Genomic DNA, 23,560 nt, shown 5'->3' on the forward strand with positions numbered 1-23,560 from the left:
TGTCATAGGTAAGAACTGAACCCAGGTCTTCCCCTCCTCAAGTCTGGGTCTTTCTTTTCTATACCACAAATGCTTCTAATATGACCTCCTTGGGGCATCTAGGTGGTACAGAAGATAGAGCACTGGCCCTGAAGTTGGGAGGACCTGAGTTCAAATCTGGCCTCAGACTAAACACTTGACACTTATTAGCTGTGTGACCCTGGGCAAGTCACTTAACTTCAATTGCCTTAAAAAAAAATCACCATTAATTTGACCTCCTTTGGGCCCCACAGCACCTTCCAAAAGACTGGACATAGAAGGGGCACTCTAAATATTTTATTAATTAATAGATTGATAAAACGGGCCTGGGGCATGACTTCTGCCTTTTTCTTCTATGCTTGCTCTCTGCTGTGTCCTGATTGGACCCAACCTAGTGACAACTATATGGGGCCAGGCTGGTACTGAGCTAAGGCTCAGTGTCAGACATATGGTAGCCAATATCATTGTCACTCACAATCTCTGTTTCTACAGCCAGGATTCTGGGACTAAAAGCCTCTGAAGAATATGAGAAAAGGCAATGCAATCATCCTCTCTCCCGTGCTTCTTCCCAACACCTCCTTCCGTATCTATCTGTAGCAAGATTTAGGAGAGAAAGCTGGGCGGCGCCAGGTCGCCAAGGGCACATGGCAGAGAAAGTACACAGATCTGGGAAGGTTACAGCAGAAAGGTGAGGAAGGGCATGGGACAAGCATGGCAGGGAAGCCTGGTCATTCATGGGGCTCAGGGAGCAAAGGCTCTGAATGTGGCCGACTGGCCCCGAGGTGGGTAATTATGAGTTGAATTATGAGTGCTTAAACTCTACTCATTGTAACAACTTTGATTCAGCCAATTGTCCATTAATCAGTTACTTGTACAGTAGGCAAAAAAGCCCTGGGCTGGGAGTCAGGGGGACCTGGGTCTCATTCCAGCTTGCCATAAACTGGTCCAGTGACAAGCTGCCTTACCTTTGCTTATCTGTAACCTGAAGGAACTGGGTTAGATAATCTCTAAGGTCTGGCATTCTGTAAAGGCTTCTCTGCCTCCTTATGTCATTTCTTCTTTAATCAGGTCATAAAGAGAGCATGAGAGTCAGCATGGGGTGGTAGAGTCAGTGTCTGAGTTCAAGCACTGTTCACTAACCTCTAAAATTAACTGCTATTTACCCAGCCTCAGTCTTGTTTGTACATAGCTACTTGCACATTGTCTTTCCCATTAGAAAATGAGCTCCTTTAGAGCACCGACTATGGTGGGTATTTTGTTTTATCTTGTTTTTTTTTTCCTTTCTAGTGCTTAGCACAATTCCTGGCACACAGTAGGCACTTAATAAATGCTTATTGATTTGACTTGGTAAGTGGTCATGGGCAAAGCCTCTGAGCCTCATTTTCCTCATCTATAAAATGAGAGTACTATTCTTTGCACAAAGAGGCAGCCTGATAGAGTAAATAACTGAGTCAGATTTGAAGTCAGGAAGACCTGGGTTCAAGTTCGGTCTCTGACACCTCCTATCTGTGAGACCCCGGGTAAGACACTTAACTCTTTAATGTTCTGGGCCACTCTTTAAGATTGCAAGTTACAGAGTGGGTAGTGGTTTGCATTGGAGGAGTTTTCTCATCAAGAATTTTCTATACCAATGAAATCCTAGGGGCATGAACACTTTCCAGCAGCCCAGTCCTATAGAAGCCTCTAGAACCCCTGGGTAGGGGCAGGGGGAAGGGGTAGACAAAGCAGAAAGCATGGATTTGATTTATTTAAGGTTCATTGCTAGACCTTTACACATTCAGCTTGGTTTCATTCAGTCCTGCCCGATTTCTCTAGGAAAGCAGTTGTCTCTTTAATTTCTGGGCCTCACCACTTGATAAGGTCCCTCCTAGTCTTAGCTTCAAGATCCCATGATTTATGCATATCGAACACAACACTCTCTTTGTGATAGATGGGCTGTAACTCTGCCTGGGAGAGTGGGAGAGAAAGAGGGAGAGAAGAAAGAGAGGGATGCTAAAGGAAAAGGAGGAAGGATTGGGGTGGTGTGGAGAGATGTGATGGTGTAGATGAAATTAAGCTCTGTTTCACTGGCACTGAAATTTTTACAGTCCTGGTTCTTGGGATAGCCTTGCTACAAAAAGCTTGGCACACCCCATGATAAGGCTTACTGGATAGCTCAGCACTTACATAAATGTGAGGAGACAGGATGCTAGAAACAGCTGCTTGTAAGTGGGACTTATCTGGCAGGAGAGAGAGAGAGAGAGAGAGAGAGAGAGAGAGAGAGAGAGAGAGAGAGAGAGAGAGAGAGAGAGGGAGAGAGAGAGAGAGAGAGAGAGAGAGAGAGAGAGAGAGAGAGAGAGAGAGAGAGAGAGAGAGAGAGAGCGCGCACACACGCAATTACTCATTTACTGAAGCTGGGTTTTAATTCAGCCTCGGGTGCTTGTAATTCCTTAACACCTAGTACTGCACGTGTTCAGGGTCCTCTAGCCTTCCTTAAATAGGAGTAATAGCTAGCCTTTTACATCTAGCACTTTAAGGTTTGCAAAGCTCTTTACATGTTATCTCATTTGACTGAGGTAGTTGCTATTATTATCTCCCTTTTAGAGGTGAGAAAAGTGAGGCTGAGTGACTCACTCAGGGTCTAGGCTAGTGTTCCAAGCAGGATCAGAAATTGTCTTCTTGACTTCGAGTGGCACTTACCCATTATACTATGCTTTAAAGCTACCGTGGGAAGCATGTGGAACACAGTCCAAATCTTCGATGATGTGGCCTGCTCTGGTAAGGATGAGAACTCTGGACTCTTGCACAGATTGATAGAGGGTCAGTCCTACCCTCTCTAGGAATAGATCTACCTTTCCTAGGAGTATTACAAACGGCATTGTTTGATCACCTGGCTTAGCTCACCAGGGCTGACAAGGCCACAGGCTGACCTGTGGATTGATTCCTATGTGGGCCAGTTCCACATGGAGAAAAAAAAAAACTGCCTCATTGCTACTAGCTCCAGAAAAACTCTCTGAGGAATGTGTACTGCTAGATGGGTGGAAGGGGAGCAATATGGCTGGAGTAAGGAGTGCAGACCATACCTGGGAAAGCAACTCAAAAACATATGAGCGAATTCATTCATTTATGAAAGAACACACTTCAACGTTTATTTAATCAGATTTTATTGAATTAGAATCTGTGCTCAAGATGGACTCTTAATGTGTGAGCAGTGAAGGGATGTCAATGTTTGGCCGTCTTATGGAGAAGTCTGGGGAAGCAAGTGGACGGGCTAGCAGGGCCTTCCAGGGCTCTTTCCTAGAACACGGTGTTACACAACTAGTCTTATCTTTCCTACAGGCTGAGTCAGTTTCGGCATACAAATAACTCACATGATGTAGCATTCTCCCAAAGGGAAGTGTTCCCACCCAGAGAATTATCTGACTCTTAACCCACCCTGAGGGGCCCCAGCTGCTCTTTCACCACTGGCATTTAAAAATTTTGACTTAATTCCAAAACAAAAAAACAAAAAAATAAACAAAAAGAGTGGATTGAGTAGAATGCCTGTGTCTTGAATTTTTTCCCCTCCAAGTAAAATGTTCATATTTTCCTCCAGCAAAGCACTTTTGAAGGAGAGGGGAAAAGGAAAAACAATGACAACAACAAAATACAAATAGGAAAGAGGGTAGATGTCATTAAGGTTTCAGATGGCCAGGTATGTAGGGGCAAAAGTTACTGAAAGATATCCTTACTCTTTGAAAAGATGCCCTCCCCTCCCCACCTCTCTTCTCTTTCCCATTCCTCCTTAAAGAACATTGGTCCTCCCAGGAATATATTCTCTTCATCTTAGATCATTAGTACTGGAAGTCCTTAAGGACCATCTATTCCACTCCTTTTATTTGACAGACAAGGAAACTAGAAGCCAGAAATTGGAAGAGACTTGACCAAGGTCACCCAGCTATTTAAGAGCAGAATCAAGACTTGACCCCAGGTCTTCAGATCCAGTGCCTTTTGTTCAATTATACTGCATTCTGTGGATGGAACTTTTGGTGACCTACTCTGGTTTTCTCAGAAGCATAGACTTAGAGTTGGGAAGGCAACTACAATTATATTGTCCAGGGGGTGTCAAACAATTAGAAATAGGGGCCACTAAAGGATTCCTGTGGGCTGCATAGTGACTTAGAACATCACATATTAACATTATCTATGTTCTATTCTATTTTTATTTATTTAGTTACTCCCCATTTACATTTTAATCTGGTTTGGGCAGAGCATAGCAGAGTGTTGCCAGACACAATGCATATGTTTGACATTTCTGGTCTAGTCCAACCTTTTCATTTTATGCAGGGAAACTGAGGCCCAGAGAAGTTAAGCCACTTGCCTGATGTCACACAAGTGTGGCAGAGCCAGGACACTCAGCCTCAGGCAATGGAATACTCTTGTACTGTGCCTTGCTGGACCCTATTTTCCTTGTTTATGAAATGAACCCTCTGATAAGGGCACCTCCACCTTTGTTTTATGGGGGAAAAAAAGGAATTGTATGATGCAGAAGGAAACCTCCAGCTTTGAAGACTTTGCCTTTCAGACGTGGGAACATATGTAGCTTTTGTAGCTCGGTCAAGGAAGAGCCACTGAAGCAGATATCCCAGAAGCCATCAGGCTTCAGTGTATTTTGCTGTGGACTTCAGGGCAGCATCAAGTGGGCTGCTTTCTGTAAGAGGATGTCATCAAAGAACCCTGGCCTTTCTGCTTCACCATTCCCATACCCCTCCCATTTGAATGATGCTCTGGGACCAAGGGTATCAAAGGGTTAATGTACTATATTAATATGTGGACAGTTGACAATATGCAATGCAAGAATGAATGCATTACAGATACATGTAATATTTCTCTATAGAATATGAACAGAGATATAAAATAAATTAGACTCATCTGGGGTTTGTCTCCTGTCACAGTATGAGCACAGCATGTGAAAGGATGATACCAATGACCAAAAAGCAAAATGGAGGAGAGACACTGGCAATGTGGATGCATGAAGGGGATGGAGAGTTGTCATTGAGAATCCCAGCAGTGTGGGAACTCAGGATGGAGAGATTTTCTGACAACCAGTGGGTGGCCACACTGTAAAGGGGCTATAGTCTGGGTGCAGTTAAGAAAGATACTGGAGGCAAGGAGTGGAGGATGTAAGAATACTGAATGATAGGGGCAGCTAGGTGGCGCAGTGGATAGAGCACTGGCCTTGGCATCAGGAGGACCTGGGTTCAAATCTGGTTTCTGACCAGACACTTAACACTTACTAGCTGTGTGATCCTGGGCAAGTCACTTAACCCCAATTGCCTCGTGCAAAAAAAAAAAAAAAGGAATATTGAATGATAATCAGTTTACCCATCCTATTTTCTGCCAGTGGCTCTGTTGAGTTGCCATAATGTTGCTCCTAGAGAAGTCCCAGATTTTGAAGAGCAGCTAGATTCTCTAATCCCATTTCTCAGATGGGCGTGCTGACCACCCACCTCCTCCTCTTAAGCAAGCTCTAGCAGGAAGCAGGATGTGAGTAAAGTAGACCTTCCTTGCAAGGTGTCTTCCATGCTTTAAGATCAGGGAGAAAAGGGAATAATTCTACACCTGGTCCTGTTTGCCCAACTGGATTCCAGATAACTGAACTGCAGAGCCTTCACGGGTGTACACCACATGTGTATTTATTAGTACTCTATCTGTTTACTCTAATTCCCCTTGCCTTTGGTGATCAGCAGGCAAATTCTGATGTACAGCTTTGTTTTCTCTCCATCCCTCTAGCCCCTTTTCCTACCTTGAGATCTCTCTAAACAAATGACTGATTAAATGAGTCCACAGCCTAATCAGTAGAACAAGTCCTCTAGTAAATGACCTTGGAGAAGAGATACATCTGAGGTCAACACATTGGCCTCCTCCTTCATCCTGGAAAACAGAGGCCTGAAAGAGATCATCTGCTGCCCTCCTCTCTTATTTCCTACTTTGCCTGGCAAATTTCATATTAGGAAGCCAAATAAGAAATACATAGAGAAAAAGTTAATTGCCTATTACGATAAAAGCCTTTCTTGTCTACTCATGTTCTTGATTGGGAATAATAGAAATCAGCCAAGAATTGGAATGCCTTAGGGTGACTACCTCTACAGAAGTATGAATCTAAGGGTTATGGAGGCAGAAGGGACTCAGGGACAAAGTAGAAAGAAAAAGGGGTAAGGATACCTATTTTGAGTTACAGGTTAGAGGTCCTTGAATTACCTTATCTGGGTGCTCTGGGTGAGTTCCCAACCAACACTGGGAGCCCGTTCACATGTCTGAACTAGTCAAATTCTAGCTACCTTGATAAAAGTGGTCACCTTTACTTAAAGGTGTAATTCTTTAAATGTATGTGTATATGTGTGTTTTTATTTTGTCACATTTCTTATCTTTCACTCCAGCTCACGCTTGCTCAGACAATTCTCCTTCATTCTGCCAGTTTCCGCTTGGAAGGGGGCAGGAGGTGGGAGGGCAGCTCATTGGGCAGCTCATGCCCTTCCAACTTGACTTTGATGAGGTGGTTGGCCAGGGCAAACTCCTCATCATCCAGCATTCCATCCTTGTCAATGTCTGCCAGCTTCCAGATCTTACCCAGCACGGTGTTGGGCAGCTTGGAACGCACCATCTCCTTCTTAGCATTGGCCCCCGTGATTTTGCCATCCACTGGGGACAGGGTATAGAAGATCTCATCGTACATAGGCTTGTCCCTGGCCACCACCCATTCAGTGTCATCAATGCCCTCGCCAGCTCCTTCCCCATAGCCGTGCCCAAAGGGGCCGTGTAAGGTACCCTCAAAAGCCCCTCCCTTCACCATCTGGACTGGCCGCTGTGTCTCTTCCTGACGCACCAGCACCATCAGCTGGGCGATGTCATGAGCCAGCATGTCCTCCACCACCTCCAACAACTTGTTCTTCAGGGGCTGGAACTTGGTAAAGTCTTGGGCCTGTAGCTGGTCCTGAGATGGGTAAGACGAGGAAGAGAAGACAAAATGAATAGTGTTATACCTTCCAACCAGGAGAGCCCTGGCCTCCCAAAGGCTCCAAAGTGCTTACATATACTTTATCTCATTAATCTGCATAATATCTCTTTGAAGCAGTTCAACATTCCCACCATTTTGTCTCCATTTAGAGATAAGGAAACTGAGGCTGAATTAGGGCAATTTATATGGACACTCACAGAACGTAGTAAATGGTGGGTAATGGTAAATTTGCGTGACCTTTGGCAAGTCACATAATAACTCTGGGTCTCAGTTTCCTCATCTGTAAAATGGAGGAGGGAAGGGTGGACTAGATGACTTCTAAGGTCTCTTTCAAAGCTAAATTTGTGATCATGTGGGAAGGGATATCTCTTAAATTTCTCTGAGCTCTAATGTTCTGTGGCATCTGCTCTAGCCCCAAGATCCCCATAAAAGTCAACAGGACCAAGAGAACTCAGCAGCTCAAGGTTCAGACCTGTCCTTTTCTCCCCCTAAAGAGGTATGCTCAGATTTTCCATTTACTTGTCATCTCAAGAGGTCCTAAGCCTGACTTTGTCCTCCCCGGCTTCAGCTGAGAGGCAGTGATAAGACAAAGGCTTACAACTGCTGTTCTGGCTGCCAGCCCAATACATGTATATGTACACATGCCATCTCAGGCCACTAGGAAGATGTCACTATAAAGGAAAATAGTCACCGTGTGATGAAAATCCAGGAGAATTTTAAGAAGCGCTGCCACATTTTGAGAGCAGGTGTTAATTTGGACATTTCTGACTTAGCTCTCCCAGGGTTTGGCTAACGGGAAGTGAAAGGAGCAGCTGATGTGTTTTCATTTACCTAAAGGCAGAGGACTGGACCAATGATCTTTAAAATGAGGGGTTTCTAACAACCCTTCTAGCTGGAGTAATTCAATTCAATTTAACAAGCACTTCAACCTACGTTTAAATTTATCTTTCCGTGAGTCTGCCTTCCTCATGTTCTCTACTCAGTGAACAAACAGGGCTCCCCAGCACTATAAGTGATTCTTCCCATGCTAACCGAGACTTGTGGCAGCCACTTTCACCAAAATCTTTATTAAATCCCAACCGCTATCTGGAAAAGGATCCCTATAGGACTGGAAGAGTTCATTCAACAGATCAACAGCTGGACATCTAGTCCTTCATATTCTATGAGCCATTTTCAAAGGAACCATATTCTTTTTGCCATGTATACAATCTTGGGCGAAACAGCTCTTCATCAAAGTGAATATGATGAGAAGAACTCTGTTGGAGACCCAAGTCCTAAGCTCAGTGGTGCCCTAACGGTCTGAGAGGCTTTCGTAATTCCACCCACTTCACAAGGAGCTATGATTTCAACACTGAGGCACTGAGAAACAAACCGCCATCCAAAGAAAGTCTGGGAATATGAGGTTTCACACCTACTTGAGTGTTGGAGTTCTCAGAAATCCCAAGAATGACACATACATACTGTTCCCTTCAAGACAGAAAAATTCTGTGTTCCACATCTCTGACCCAGAGCCCTGTGTAGGGTTAATTTATAAAGCTGGCTTTCTAATTCTATATTTAGGACCCTTCTGTGAGATCCTGCCAGTTTTTTTACATTTAACCTCCCCTATATAATCTCAATAATACTCCTGGATCCCCCACACTGGCTGCTCACATGAGGCTTCCTAGCATGTTCTCCACTTACCTGCATCTTCTTCAGGTTGGGGAAGTCCCCAGGTGAGATCTGGTGCTCCCGCTCAATTCGTCCATAAATCTCTCCCAGGTTGTTCACTAGCTCTTTCTTCTTGTTGTCTTTCCCAAACACAGATGGCATCTCCTTCTTTAGAGAGCTGATGATATAGGCATGGACCTAAAAAGCAAGAGAAATTAAGCACAAAGACTCTATCAATATAGACATAAATTTATCTATTTATATAGATCTATATATAAATTATATATCTATATCTAGCTATACAAATTTATATCTATCTACACATATACACATCCCTTTCACCTTTGCTCATTCCTACTCCCATCACTTTCCAAACATTCACTTCTTGTTTTCCCCACCCCCTTACACTCTGCTTGCCCTGGCTTCTAATCTTTTCATAACTCTGAACAGGAAAAGAGATGGTGCCAGTAGATCAATGCATGGATGGTTACAAGGTCTTGGCTTGCCCGATTTCTCTTCAAGGCAACAATCTGGAGGCCATTATTGCAACAATATTCAATGACCCATGTGTTGAGGGCTCCCCAAGCTACAACTCTTTGACCTGTTCTACATTTTTTTCTCAACTCTCTCATGTTGCCCATTCCCACTCCCATGATGCCCAGCTTCATTCTCCCCAAGGGACAAGACATGCCTTGGCCAGCCGTGCCCTCTTGATGAGGTCGTTGAGTTTCCGAAGGGCTGCATTCCTGGGTAGGCTCTGGATGTCTCTGAAGAGGTCCTGCTCTTCAGCCTCAAAGAGCTTGCGGTTGTCTGGGATGAGCAGGGGGTGGGACCAAAAGGAGCCAATGTAGACCCGGATTACTTCCGGGGTGTTGACAATCTTTCCCAGGGACCACATGAGGGCCCCATATACTCTCATTAGCTGCTGTGTCTCAATCTGGTCAGCCTTGTTCAACACCACTCGCATCTTGTCTTCATGGTTCTTCAGGGCCTTGATGACTTCGGAGAACTCATCAGAGATGTCCAGTTTGTGGGCATCAAAGAGCAGGATGATGCGGTCCACACGTTCTGCGAACCATTCCAAGACAGCGGCAAAGTCATAACCTATGGGATTGGGATGGTGTTAGAGAGAGGAACAGAAAGATTTGTCTGGCATCAGGGGAGAGCAAACTGATCCAGGTCAGAAAATGGAACAATTCAAGCAAAGGTTTAGCATGTCGGGCCTGGAGTCCGGAAGGCCAATAATGATAGGTCAATAATGTAGCATTCCTTCCCAGTTGTCCTAGCTTTGTTTACTGATCTCAGATCCTTCTGAGAGAAGAACATAGGATCAGAGATCTAGAGTTGAAGGGACCTCAGAGCCCAACTATTCCAAACCCTTTATTTTGCAGATGAGGCAATTGAGGCCCACAGAGGGAAATGACTTGCCCAAGGTCTCACAGGTACAAAGCATCAGAGGGGGGATTTGAAGCCAGGTTCTCTGACTCTAGGCAGTGTTCCTTCTCTTTCACCACCTTACCCCAAGGTCTGGACTAGACCAAATACTAGAGAGGAGACTAAGTCCCACTGACTTAAAGACTGAATCCTAGAAATTATCTAGGAAAGTATTTGTTCGTTCAACAAATATTTATTTACAATGATAGCTTAGGCTTGTGTTGTACTTTACAGGTTACAAAGCACCTTCCTCACAGTAACCCTGAGGTATTGGGAGCATATTTATTTAGACTGACCCTGGCATTTCCCTGGTGAGTGAACTCCTTCTGTCCATGCAGAGAGGCCCCTCCTCCATATCTTAAAAGTCCTAGAGTGTTTCCCGGGGCACTGTGATGCCCAGGGTCATCTGGGGCTAGCATGAGTCAGAGGCTAGACTTGAACCTCTTTTTCTGATTATGAGGCTGGTCCTCTCTATTTCTTACTCCACGCTGCCTCTTCAGGGATTTGTAAAAAATTGCATCTCCCTATCTTGTCACAGCTAGAGAGGCAGCAAGGTGGCTTGGCAGGTAGAATGCTGGGCCTGGAGTCAGGAAGACTTGAGTTCAAATCTGACTTCATACACTTACTAGTTATGTGACCTTGGGCAAGTCACTTAACCCTATTTGCCTCAGTTTCCTCATCCATAAAATGAGCTGGAGAAGGAAATGACAAACCTGGTATCACTCTGGTATCTTTGCAGGAAAACCCCAAATGGGATCATGAAGAGTTAGACAACAACAGGGGAAAAAAATAGAGGTGCTATTGTTAAGAGGATAGAAGATCTTAACCTGGGGTCCGCAAACTTTTTTTAAAAAACATCTTGATAACTACATTTTGATATATTTGGATTCCTCTGTGATCCAATGTATTTCATGTACTTAAAAACCTCATTCAGGAGTCTAGACTACAGAAGGGGTCCATGATACCAAAAAGGTTAAGAACCCCTGTTACGGAAGGTACGTTGCTTTCACTTATGCCCACCAAGCCCACTGAAACAGGGACATTCCCTAATGTCTACCTCAAAGAAACGCATGCCAAAGCTTTGTTTTTGGGGGCTTTTTGTTCTAATGTCAGATGCCACACACCAGTCGGTCATTTCTGGACTCCTACCAAGTGCTCTGATCATAGTGAGCTTGGCTTAAAGAGACCCCCAGCAAACAAGCGAGAAAGACAGACCTAAAGAGGAAACAGGGCAGTGAGGCCACTATTTTGGGCAAGGCATAGGCCTGAGGAGGAATCTCAATTCTTCCAGCTATTACTGCATAGCACCACCCCGATATTATCACAAAGGTGGGAACTGTGTCTCTCCTGTATCTTCCCTAAAAGGCAATAAATATCTTTTGAGTTCTGGTCTAATCAAAGTCAGTTGAGCCAGGGGCAGAGATGACACACCCCAAAGAATCAAAACATGTTGCTGTCACTGGCTGAAACATCATGCCAATAACAGAGTCTGGCAGGAGCTGCTGCTGCTTGCAGACAGACTGAAGGAGGCAAACTGTGTAATTCAGATGGCTGCCTTGAAGCCTCAGAGGCTCAAGCTTTCCTTGCTCATCCAGTCTAGATCATCCGTAATGGTTATTGGTCAGACAGTACCATCTCTGATAGCCCCACATAGGCCTGGTCTGTCTCTGGCTGTCATTCCCCAGCTGGCAATATGGAGAAAGAAAATCTTAAGGGGCCCAGGACCATTTTTTTTTTCCTGCTGGTTTGTTTCTGAGTATACAAAACTCCCGGGGCCTTTCTGTATATGCTTCAGTCAGGAGAAGTCAAAATATTATCATCATTTAGGGGAGAGATGTTTCAGAGGCAAAATGGGGATGCTTGCTCTTCTGAAGCCTCCCAGATCATTAATGACTTCAGAGAGGCTGTGAAAACTCTAACTAGCACAGGGAAGAAATGTATTTTTAAATATCCTACCTGAGGAAGTAAGAAATAGGCCAGGGACCTAGGATTTCAATGGTATAGGGAACTCCCAGAGGAAAAAACTCCCTCTATAATGCAAATTGGCACCCTTTCTTCTATTTATAGCACGAGAGTTGCCTAGGGTACTGAAGAGTTAAGTGACTTGCCCAGAGTCACAAAGCTAATATGTATAAAAAGAAGGACTCTTTCTGAGGCCATTTCTCTATCCACTATGATTGCTTGTGTCATGAGGGATAAAATCAACCTGAAATGAAAATCAGAGGTGAACTGGCTGATTGTTAAATTGTCAGTGTGAGCATTAATCAGCAAATGCTACAAATAGGGGCTTGATTTATTGTTTTGTTGATTTCCAAACTTAAGAAAGAAAACTGCTGATAATGCAAATGAAACTTGAAAGTGTATTGTGTGTAAAAATTTTTTTTGGGAAGAACCAGTTGTTACACATTTACTGGTATATGGCAGAATGAAATGCTTTCAGACAGTGATGGCATGTGCCAGTTAACCTATACCCATTTACTGAACGCCTTCCTGAATGCCTTCATAGAATCTTACAGCTGGAAGGGCTAAATCCAATGAACTTTGGTTGGGTTTCAGTTCTACTCCTTTATTTTTTGACCCACAGTAGCTATGGTATTTGACTTGGAGTAAGAAAGACTTGGGTTGGCATCCTACCTCAGACAGTGTTCTCATCTTTGAAATAGGGATAATAATAACAACAGTAGCACCTCCTTCTAAGGGTTGCTGTTAGGACCAAATGAGATAATATATGCATAAAATGATTTGTGAATTTTAAAGACCCTACATAAACGTCAGGTATTATTATGACTATATTATTCTTCAGATGAGCACACAGAGGCCCAGAGACATAAAGTGACTTAACTATCATAATTTAGCATTAGAAAGGAACTTAGAGGGCCACAGAGTCTAATGCTCTCATTTTATAGATGAGGAAACTGAGGCATAGAGAAACTGAGTGACTTACCTGAGGTTAACAACAATACGACTGGTAACAACTATATAGCACATTAATGTTTGCAAAAAACAAACAAAAACCTTAAAGATTTCTAAAGGGTGCCCCAAAAGTGTGTGTAGTTTTGTTTTAAACTTTTTTAAAAGCTTAAATTACACGGAGACTTTTTGTTTGCAAAGCACACATATGTGTATATATATACACAGATATAGGTGTCTATGTACATACATATACGTATATATATACATATATGTATATATATACACAGATATAGGTGTCTATGTACATACATATACGTATATATATACATATATATATATACACACACATATATATACACAGTATATGTGTGCGTGCGTGCACACATACATTCCTGGGAGATAGGTGCTATTATCTCCAGTTTACAGATGAGAAAATAGCTGTAGATGTGTGTGGCTGGAATTGAACTCAGGTCTTCCTGTCTCCAATCCCAATATTCCAACTACTCTACATCACCTCACTGCCAGTGATGTAGGTGCTACTATTATTGCCATTTAACAGATGAGGAACATGAGACTGGAAAGAGGTTAAGGGACTTACCCAGCTAGTGTCTGAGGCAGTATTTGAACCCCAAAATCCAGCAGATTCCAAGTACACAAAGACTTTCTTCATTTACTTAAGTGCATATCAACATATGAGAAGGTAAGTCTATGTTTGGTAATTATTATAAGGCTAATTTAAAATAGATGACCTTCGAGATCAAAGGTGGAGGTTGAGTAGGGGCTGGGGGCTCTCTGACAAAGCCTATTAGACTTACCTTCCTTGGAGCTGCAGCTGGAATGAAACAAGTCATTTCAGAGAATGCCTAAAAACAACCTTGGGCAAAGGCAGAATAATCTGGGGTTTGGTGAAGGCCTGTAAATTAGCAAATCCTTTCATCCCCACCAGTCCTGAATGGATCCTGGCAGTAGGCAAGTTAGAATTTTAATAGCAATTTAATGTCCAAGCTGGGAAACTAGAACTGTTTTTCTTCCAGATACTGCTTGAAAACCAGGGAAGGAATTTTTTTCACTATGACAGAGTCTATGGGAAGGGCTAGGAAAACCTAGGTAGTCCTACTGGTTTTGAAGGCAGAGAGAAAGAGAAAGAGAGAGAGAGAAGAGAGAGAGAGAGAGAGAGAGAGAGAGAGAGAGAGAGAGAGAGAGAGAGAGAGAGAGAGAGAGAGAGAGAGTGTGTGTGTGTGTGTGTGTGTGTGTGTGTGTGTGTGTGTGTGTCCCTAGCACCAAGCATACAATACCAAGGACCGAGTAAACTCTAAATTAATGCTTAGTTGCGTAATTTTAGGTTAAGTCACTTAATCTTTGTGGGCTTCAGTTTCTTCATCTGTAAAATAGTTTGGACTAGATGGCTTGTGGGGACCTTCCTAGGCCTAAAGCTATGATCCTCTTCTATTCTGTCTGCTTCCTCCCAACTTTTACACGGTTTTCTCTATCAGGGACCCCAAGGACCAGGGAGTCTTCAAGAGGGAAAGGCATCCTTCTCTTTCTATAACACTTCCTTTTCTAGAACGCAGCTTCCCTCCCTGCTGCCAGGTAGATACAGCAGCCCAGCTAAGTCCTCTTGCAGCTAAACTGATGGGCGCCAAACATACCAACCAGCTTCAAGCTGTCAGTGCTCCATCCAGCTGGGGCAGGCAGCCTGCCACCCTGAACCCTCACGGGACAGTTCCATCCTATTTTTAAACTTCCCAGTCAGCAGAGACATGGGGCCAGGGCTGCTCTAAGATCCAACAGAACTGCTATCCCTCAGAAGGTGCTGAGGGGACCTGGAATACTCAGAGGGAGCTTCTGGACCACAGCTTTAGGGCTGGAAGGGACCTTTTGGTTGTTCAGTCATTTTACAGCTTTGTCTGACTTTTCATGATCCTATTTGGGGTTTTCTTGGCAGAGATACTGGAGTGGTTCGCCATTTTCTTCTCCAGCTCATTTTACAAATGGGGAAACTGAGGCAAACCGGGTTAAGTGATTTGCTTGGGGTCTGAGGCCAGATTTGAACTCAAGAAGATGAGTCTTCCTGACTCCAGGCCTGGCACTCTATCCACTGCACTATCTAACTGCCCTGAAAGGGACTCCAGAAGTCATCTAGTTCAACCCATTTTCCAGATGAGGAAAATGAGGTACAGAAAGTTGCTTGATTTGACACAGGGAGTGACAAAGGTGGAATCTAAATTCAGGTGCTCTGACTCCAAATTTAGTCTTCTGTGCACTCCACCAAGCTGCCCCTCCCACTGAATGCAATAGGTCATTTGCTTGGGGGGCTAAGGGAAGATCTTAAGCTTCCTGGATATCTTCAGGGTACAGCAGTGAGCTCTGAGCTTCCAAAAACTCTGGCATTGTTAGAATTTTCTTTAAGTACCCACTTTAAAGTGGCTGATGAGGATGACTTCTCTGTTTCAGCTGTTCCTACACTAGTCTGCGCCAAAAGAAGAGGGACACAGGAGGGGAGTGACAGTCCCCACCCCCACCTCCTCTTAGACCTCACACAGAGCTTTGTTTAGAAATGGCCCCTCTAATTCACTTATCCTCCTACCTATTATCTTGTGTTATAGGTATTTATTATTTATAATTACTTACGTATTCAACATTTGTTAAGCACAGACTATGTACAAGACAGACATAGGGTGGAGTCATGGGTAAGGAGCCCGTTTGGAATCTAGAACACCTGGATGCAACCTGATACAAATTGGATTGTGACCCTGGGCAATCTATTTCACCTCTTAGCGTCCCCAGGCAACTCTCTTAGATTATAGATAAATTGCACAGTAGTTGCAGATGTTTTTTGATGGAGGGAAATTCTTCATCAGGAGATCATGCTTACACCAATGAAATCAAACTAAGAAAAAAATTTGCTGAGCTCTGTGCTAGGGACTGTGGACAGCAAGACAAAAAATACTCTTAAAGAGTTAACATTAATATCCTCTTGTTAAATAGAGGTTACCTAAACTGAACTGAAAGGGAAGAACACCTCTGGGCCTGGGAAGATAAGGGGGAGGCCAGAGAATCTGGAAAGAAGATGTCCTCCTGGAAAGAGCAAGAGGGTTCTGGAATTCAGGCTGCTTAGCCTAAAGCTGCCAGAGGTCAGGTGGACATCTCCAGACCTTTTCATTGCCAGGATGGTCTCAGATGGCCCCTAACCTAAACAGAGGGCAGGAGAGAAACAAAAGACTGGCAAATCTCCCCAGCTGAGGTAAAAGGAAGAAGAAAAACTTAAGAAAATCCCAGGTCAGCACTGCCTGACTGCAAGAATGGAAATATGCCTCTTATTTAAAAATAGCTCCATATACACACTAGTTTCCATCAGAGTCTGCACTGAAAGGGCTTTAAGAGTCTATGATTTTTTGAGAATCATGATGGAACAGTGACAAGAACATTGGACTGAAAATCAGAAGACCTGGGGTCTAGTTCAGTTACCAGCTAGCTGGGTGACACTGAGCCAGACACTTGCCACTCTGGATCTCCTTTTCCTCATGTGTAAACTGAGGGATGGACAGCCTCTAATCTGATAGCAGCTGCAATTTAAGCTGGAAAAGGTAAAGAATGGTGAATGGGAAATTTTTGCAGTAATAAGATGTGTAGTGAGGAAGGCCTGAACTGACAATCTGTAATATGGCAGCAAATGTGAATACCATCTTGGGCTGCACTACAAGAGACATGGCTTTATTCTACATACCGTAGTCAGACCATGTCTGGGGCACTGTGTTTAGTTCTGGGTTCTAGGACACTGGTGAGGTAGAGAATGTTCTAAGAAGGGCGACCAGAATGTAAAACGATCTCAAGTACATAGCTTATGAGGATCAGTGGAAAGAACTGGGGATTTTAGCTTAGAGAAAACTGGATGGGTGGGAGTGGAAGAAAGGATAATAGTTATTTTCCAATACTTAAAGCAATGTATGGTAAAAGTTGCAAAGAAGAAAATCTGCTAGGAAAAACTTCATAATGAATAAGGCTCTTCCAAAGTGAAACAGGCTACCTTGGGAGGTGATAGATTTGCCTCCCTTGTACACCTTCATGCGCAGAAAATGGATAATTACTTGCTGGGTGTGTTATGGTGGGGATTTCTTTTGTGTGTCCAGACAGCTACTGTGTAGTCTTCCAATTCTCAAATTTTATGATTCTGTACCCTCCAGCGCCTGACATTTTGGAGGCATTTAATAAATACTAAATAAATGAATGAATGGACGGATAAATGAAAGAATTTGGTGCATTGAATAAGTCCTATTTGGGCTGCTTTAAAAGTACTGCACCAAAAACAAGATAACTTGCCCAGGCTGCACAGCCGTTGCTGACCTGTGCTCCAATCCTCTGCCTTCAAAGGCCCCAGAGAGCCAGAAACAAAGCTTGTCTAATACTCAGCTGCAGGAAATGAATGAGGTCTTACAGGAATCACTTTTCCCTCTGACTTCTTCCCCACATACTTAGAGATGGTCTGAGGGTATATAAAAACACATCAACCATCACCTTAATTTGCATGGTACACATTATACTTTGAAAACAGCTTTCTAGCTTTCATACATGTTATTTTATTGGGGTCTTACAACAGCCCTCTGAGATAGGTATTAGTAACTCCCTTTGGTGGGCTAGGAAATAAAAGTCACAGATAGAGAATGAGGGGCTTGCCCAAGGCCAGGAAAGGCCTAGCCCATAGTAGGCACTTAGTAAATAATAAAGGCACAAAAATCTCCTTCCTCTTCCATGAAACCTTCCCTCAGCTCCCTGTTTTCTCTCTCCATCTCCATATTAGAAGTGATGCCTTCCTCAAGTATTTATTAAATACCTACTATGTGCTGGGCACTGACCCGAGTCCTCTTAACTCAAAATTCTTCCTATCTGGTTTAGGCATATATCTATTTTGTATAATAATCCTATTATACAGAAAATCAGCTTGATACAGTGCGAAGAGTGCTGGACCAAGAGTCAGTAAAGAACTGGGTTCACATCCCCCCTTTGATACTTAATAGTTGTGTGACTTTGGACAGGAGAGGTCATCTCTCCCAATTTCCTCATCCTTAAGCTACAGATGATACTACCTGTAGTATCTATCTGACATGGTTTGTTGTAAGGATCAAATGTCAAGAGTTTCGAAAAATTTAAACCACTACATATAGGTGCCTGCAAGGATTTCTGTATAATAATTCTTTGCATAATAATTCTATTTGCACATACTTCCATAGGAGAAGAAAGCACAGACGGATTGTGATCTGCATTCATGGAATCAAGGCTCCACCAAAGGATTAACCTTCCTATAAAAGCTGCTTGAGGGCAGGCACTATGTTTTAGCTATTTTTCTCTCTCTTTCAGTGCTAAAACAAAAAAACAAAAACAAAAAAAAACAACAAAAAAAGTCTTTGCCCAGTAGAAGAGAGATGGGAATATACTTTGCTGCCTGCTCAGCAGAGGTGGAAGACAGAGGGGTGTGGAATGTTGGATACATCATTAGATTTGGTTGATGTATTGGGTCATTTTTTAAAAATCCAAAATTTTAAAAAACTGCACCTCTCCCACCTCTATGCCTCCTCCCTCCCTAGCCCTCAGTCTTTTCTTCTTTGTCATACAGGATGACTTTCTAGGAAGGAAGAGAAGGTAATGTAAAAACGAAAGATCTCTATAAAACAAATGCAGATTCTTGTGGAACAAACTGCCTCTTTCCATGATGGTGTTCTGCTTTTCTAAGTTACAGAGCCACACAAATACCTTCCTGACACTGACCTGAAACTCTTCTGTCTTCTTACTGGGTGAAGTCCAGTAGGTTTCTCCCTCAAAGAAAGTTGTTGAGAGGTTGGGAGGAGAATAGGATCCTAAATCCGGATCTGGACAGCAACTCAGAACCCATCTAGTCCAATCCCTTCCTTCTGCAGATGAAGAAACTGAGGCCCAGAGAAGGGAAATGACTTGTCCCAAGTCACACAGTGAATAAGCGACAGATCAGGACCAGAACCTATGCTTTTCTTACACGAATTCTGCCCTCACACCATTGCACTGGTGAATGTGTCAGCAGATCTCAGGCTCAGCTACCAGACTTTATGATAACAATGTGCTCCATGGTCTGTCTTCAGTTTCTCCAGTCATAAACTGGAGTAAAAGAGTTGCCTTCCTACCTGACTCACAGGGGGAGGCCTTGGTGAAATGAGGTCTTCACTAGGCTCCTTGCTGCCAGTCTCTCTGCACACAATTCCATCCTCCAACTCGGTTGCTAAGATGATTTTTTCTAAAGGACTGGTCTGACCATGCCAATAGGCTCCAGTAACTCCTTACTGCCTGCAGGATCAAATAGAACTCCCAGCGTGGCCCTCAGAGGGCTTTGTGACCTAGACCCTTCCTACCTTTCCAGCTTTCATAGACCGACTCCCTTCCACAAACTCTATGGTCCAGCTACCCCGGCCTACTGTGGTTCCTTGAACACAGTACCTCATCTACTGATATCCAGCCCTAATCTCTCTCCCAGCTCAATCATGCATCATCAACTGCCTCTTGGACATTTCAAAGTCAATGTTCTATAGGTATCTCAAAGGTTAACATGTCTAAAACAGAACTCATTATCTTCCCGCCCCCACCAATTTCACTTCTGAACTTACCAATGACAGCTCCACCATCTTCTCAGTCACCCAGGCCCACAACCTAGAGTCTTTACACTCACTCACCCCAAATATCCAATCTGTGGACATCTTGTTTTCTTTACTTTAACAACATATCTCTTTTATATGGCCCTCCATCCCGCCCCCAGCCACCCTCAGGTGGCTACCACCCTGGTACACCTGGCCTTCAGGTTGGTCTCCTTGACTCAGTCCATCCTTACTCCACTCCAAACCAACCTCTAACTCAGTTAAAAAAGGATTAAAAAAGCAGGTTATGCTATAGGCCATGAAGAAAACATCTGCCTCAACTTTAGGGTAGTTTATACCTCAAAAAGAATCAATTTTAAATATCCAATAACTGCCTGAGGGATCTGAGAAAATGAGGCAAAGGTTGAGCTTGCCTACTCACCTAGTTATAAAAAGAATAGAAATATGTGGCTTCACATGGCATTCCCTACTATTCCTTGAACCACAGTCCAGAGTTCAAAGGGCTCCTATCCTGAGGTGGGGGTTGTGGGAAATTCCATATTAGAAATACTCAATAATCTTGGCTCCAGAAGAAGGTCTAGCCTTTCATATCCTTCCCCCTTAAGATCCATCATCGTCCCTTCCTGGTAAGATCCCTAGGGCTGGGTGTTTCCTAGAAGTAACAGGATAGAAAAGAACTCACAGCCAGCAGCAAAGGTCTCCCCTCCCTCTTCCACCCCCTTCCCTTTCTCCCTTTCCCAGCCCAGCCAGTATCCCTCACAGATCTAAGTGTTCCACATGGGCTATGTATATCAAAGTGTACATGGCCATGTATACCAAGTGCTCAGCCCTTCTCTGTCTTCAACCATTACTAGAAGTCTCGGTCGATGAAACTGAATACTTACCTACCCAACCTCAAAGAAGTCGCTCTGCCTAAATCTAGACTTTTCCCCAGGTCACATTCTTAGGGTCACACTGGAGCATAACAGACATTTTACTCAGGAAGCTGTGCCACACAGGGATAGGATCCACTCCAGTGACAGGGCCCCAAGCTGGAGTATGGGCAAGGGGAACCGATAAGGGGCCTGATCCAAACTGGCCAGGCTGGTTCTGCCAGTGGGCTAAGCAATGCAGAGTAAACAGTGCCAGGGGCACGGAGAACTGAGAAATGTATTCCTATCTTTTCAATGGAATGGCAGGTTTCTTTGGCGAACTGGGGAGGGGAGAAGGATAGGGAAGGGCACTACGTCAACACAAAACTTCTCTTTCAGTTTATTCAGGTCAAGGGCTGGAGCCCATTTACTTGGTGGGTTTTTGTTGTTGTTGTTGTGTTCATTCCTTTTGTTTGTTTATGGTCTTGTTTTAAAAAAAAATTCCTTCCATACTCACCACGGCTGCTAGCAATTAAAAAATAATAATAATCTACTGAAGTGCTCACATCAGCATCTCCAAGGCAGGCCTATTGTGGCAGCACCCAGGTTCCCAGCATGCACTTGTAATCTGGGCCACCTTTGCCAATAGCCACATTTGTGGTCTGGACCTGGGCCAGGAAGAGGATATGTTGGTCTGATTACTGACTCTTGGGTCCATTATCTCTTCCAGAAAGCAGGGGGAGGGGGCTCTGTTCAGTCTAATCAGATTTTATAAGACTTGTGCGTGCCAGACAAGAAACATAAGCATTTTAACCCCAAGATCATGGCTAAGCAATGGCCAAGGCAAGGTTGGTTCAGGTTAGGTCAGGGAATGGGGGGTGGGGTGGAGGGAAAGAATCATTGGCATAGGCAAAGCAGGAAGAAAAAAAAGAAATAAAAATAGCTAACACTTATAAAGTGTTTTGTGATGTGTTTTACATATATCATCTCCTTTGATATTCACAACAACCCTGTTAAATTGGTGCTATTATTATCCCCATTTTACAGATAAAACAATACACATTTACTAAGCACCTATTCTGTGTTAGGTACGGTGTTAATTCCGGGGATACAAAAAGAGGCAAAAGACAGTACCTGTCCTCAATGAGCTTACAATCTAATGAGTAAATTGAACTGAGGAGGGTTAAGTAACTTGCCTAGGGTCAGAGTTAATAAATGTCTGAGGCAGGCCCAAGTCTTCCTGACTTCAAGGGAAGGGAAGGGAACAGGAAGGAAGGAAGGGAGAGAGAAGAAAAAAAGAAGGAAGAGAAAGAAGAAGGAAAGAAGGAAAGAAAAAGAAAGAAAGAAAGAAAGAAAGAAAGAAAGAAAGAAAGAAAGAAAGAAAGAAAGAAAGAAAGAAAGAAGAAAAAAGAAAGAAAGAAAAGAAAGAAAAGAAAGAAAGAAAAAAAAGAAAGAAAAGAAAGAAAGAAAGAAAGAAGAAAAGAAAGAAAGAAAAGAAAGAAAGAAGAAAGGAGGGAGGGAAGGAAGGAAGAATGGAAGGAAGAAAGGAAGGAGGGAGGAAGGAAGGAAAAAAGGAAAGAAGAAAGAAAGAGAAAAAAGGAAGGAAGGAAAGAAAGGTATGGGACTAAATTATAAAGGAAATTCAAACTGAAGGGATTTCTTCTCGAACTCCACAAAGATGGGGAAATGTGCAGAAGACACACTTTGTATCTAAAGAAGGGAGAGAAATATAATAATTTTACAAATCCAGAGAAACTGGAAACTGATCTTCCTCACTAAAAGTATATTACAGCGTTTGCTGTCTGTCTCTCAATGTAGAAGGACATCAAGTGGGGAAGAAGAGATTACTGGTAGGTGCAATAGGTCAGAGGGATAAAGGGAGAATCTCATGGTAGGATGAAACTGTAGGAACAAGAAGTCATTGCTTTAGCATCCAGTAACCAGGTGGTGCTAATCACCTGAGTCCTTCTTAGGATAATATACAGGTCCAGAACCCTCCAACCTCCCCAACTTCTCCCTGCCCACCCAATGAAAACAAATCCCCATAATTCCTAGAAGAGGCAAAGACTGAAGAACACACCCAAGGCCAGGGTTTCTTCTGTCATATGCAAACCCAGGTATTTAGGCTATCCTGAACTCCATCTTATAGACCAAAATTCACCACTTTCAGGTCTCCATCATTATAATCTCTTCCCTCCACAAAGAGGAATTATCTCATGGTTGTATTTGTATACCTAGTGTCTGGCCCATGGTCAGTGTTTAATAAATGTTTATTCAATCAACTGACAAGCATTTATTAAACAACTACTAGGTTCCAAGCACTGTGTTATGGTCCTGGAGATACAAATACAAAAGTGAGACAGTCCTTGCCTTCAAGAAGCTTACATTCTAACAGAGAACACAACACATATAAGGGAAATGGTGGCCAGGGAAGATAGTTTTGGTTTGGGCAATCCCAGATATGATGAAATGAGCCATAGGACAGTCACCTGTCATGCCCTTTTCATTAGCAATGACACTATTAATTTGATTACAGTTCTCAGAGCAAAATGATTTATTGTTGATTTGGCAGAGAGAGAATTTAATCTTGGACTATTAAAGCTGGAAAAGGCCTGAGAGATCACCTCATCCAACTCTTTTGCTTTATGGATGAGTAGACTGTGAGGCCCAGGGAGGTAAAGAGATTTGTCTAAGATTATACTGCTATTTTGTCCAATTAAATCTGTGACTTGAATTCAAATCTCCTGAATCCTAATCCAGGGCTCTTTAAAGTTTCAGAGACCTAGTCTTTTGAGCCTTTGTGGATACTCTGTCAAAGGAGTTCCCTAGAGGGTTCCCACAAACTGAAATGTGCCATTTCCAAGTCATTCAAATGAAAGGCACTAGGCCTGTCTCACACTTCTTAAGAGACACTGGGTTGTACATCTGTTAAGCTGTTAATTCTCTGTTAGGACCACCACACCACTTGGGGAAGGGATGAGTCATAGCTACTGGCAGAAGTGTTACAAATTCTACTGGTTTGAGGTAGGGCTGGGGGAGGTAGGAGGAAGGGTTAGGAAACCAAAGGGAGAGGCTAAAAAACCAAAACAACAAAAACAAAA

At 43.3% G+C, this 23,560-nt stretch overlaps 1 protein-coding gene across 1 annotated transcript in view; it reads right to left on the reverse strand.

Annotated features, from left to right (window-relative positions):
• Positions 1–3,144: 3,144 nt before the first annotated feature.
• EHD3 (EH domain containing 3) overlaps positions 3,145–23,560 on the reverse strand; it is a 55,072-nt gene continuing 34,656 nt past the window's right edge. Inside the window, exons 4-6 of the mRNA XM_020972359.2 lie at positions 9,336–9,748; positions 8,678–8,842; positions 3,145–6,970 (exon numbers count right to left, since the gene is read on the reverse strand). Of these exons, the coding sequence (XP_020828018.1) occupies positions 6,443–6,970; positions 8,678–8,842; positions 9,336–9,748 (1,106 nt within the window). The 3' untranslated portion in view covers positions 3,145–6,442. The remainder of the gene's footprint in view (positions 6,971–8,677; positions 8,843–9,335; positions 9,749–23,560) is intronic.

Source organism: Phascolarctos cinereus, unplaced genomic scaffold (assembly GCF_003287225.1).
Source record: "Phascolarctos cinereus isolate Bilbo 61053 unplaced genomic scaffold, phaCin_HiC Scaffold_2;HRSCAF=192, whole genome shotgun sequence".
NCBI lineage: Eukaryota > Metazoa > Chordata > Mammalia > Diprotodontia > Phascolarctidae > Phascolarctos > Phascolarctos cinereus.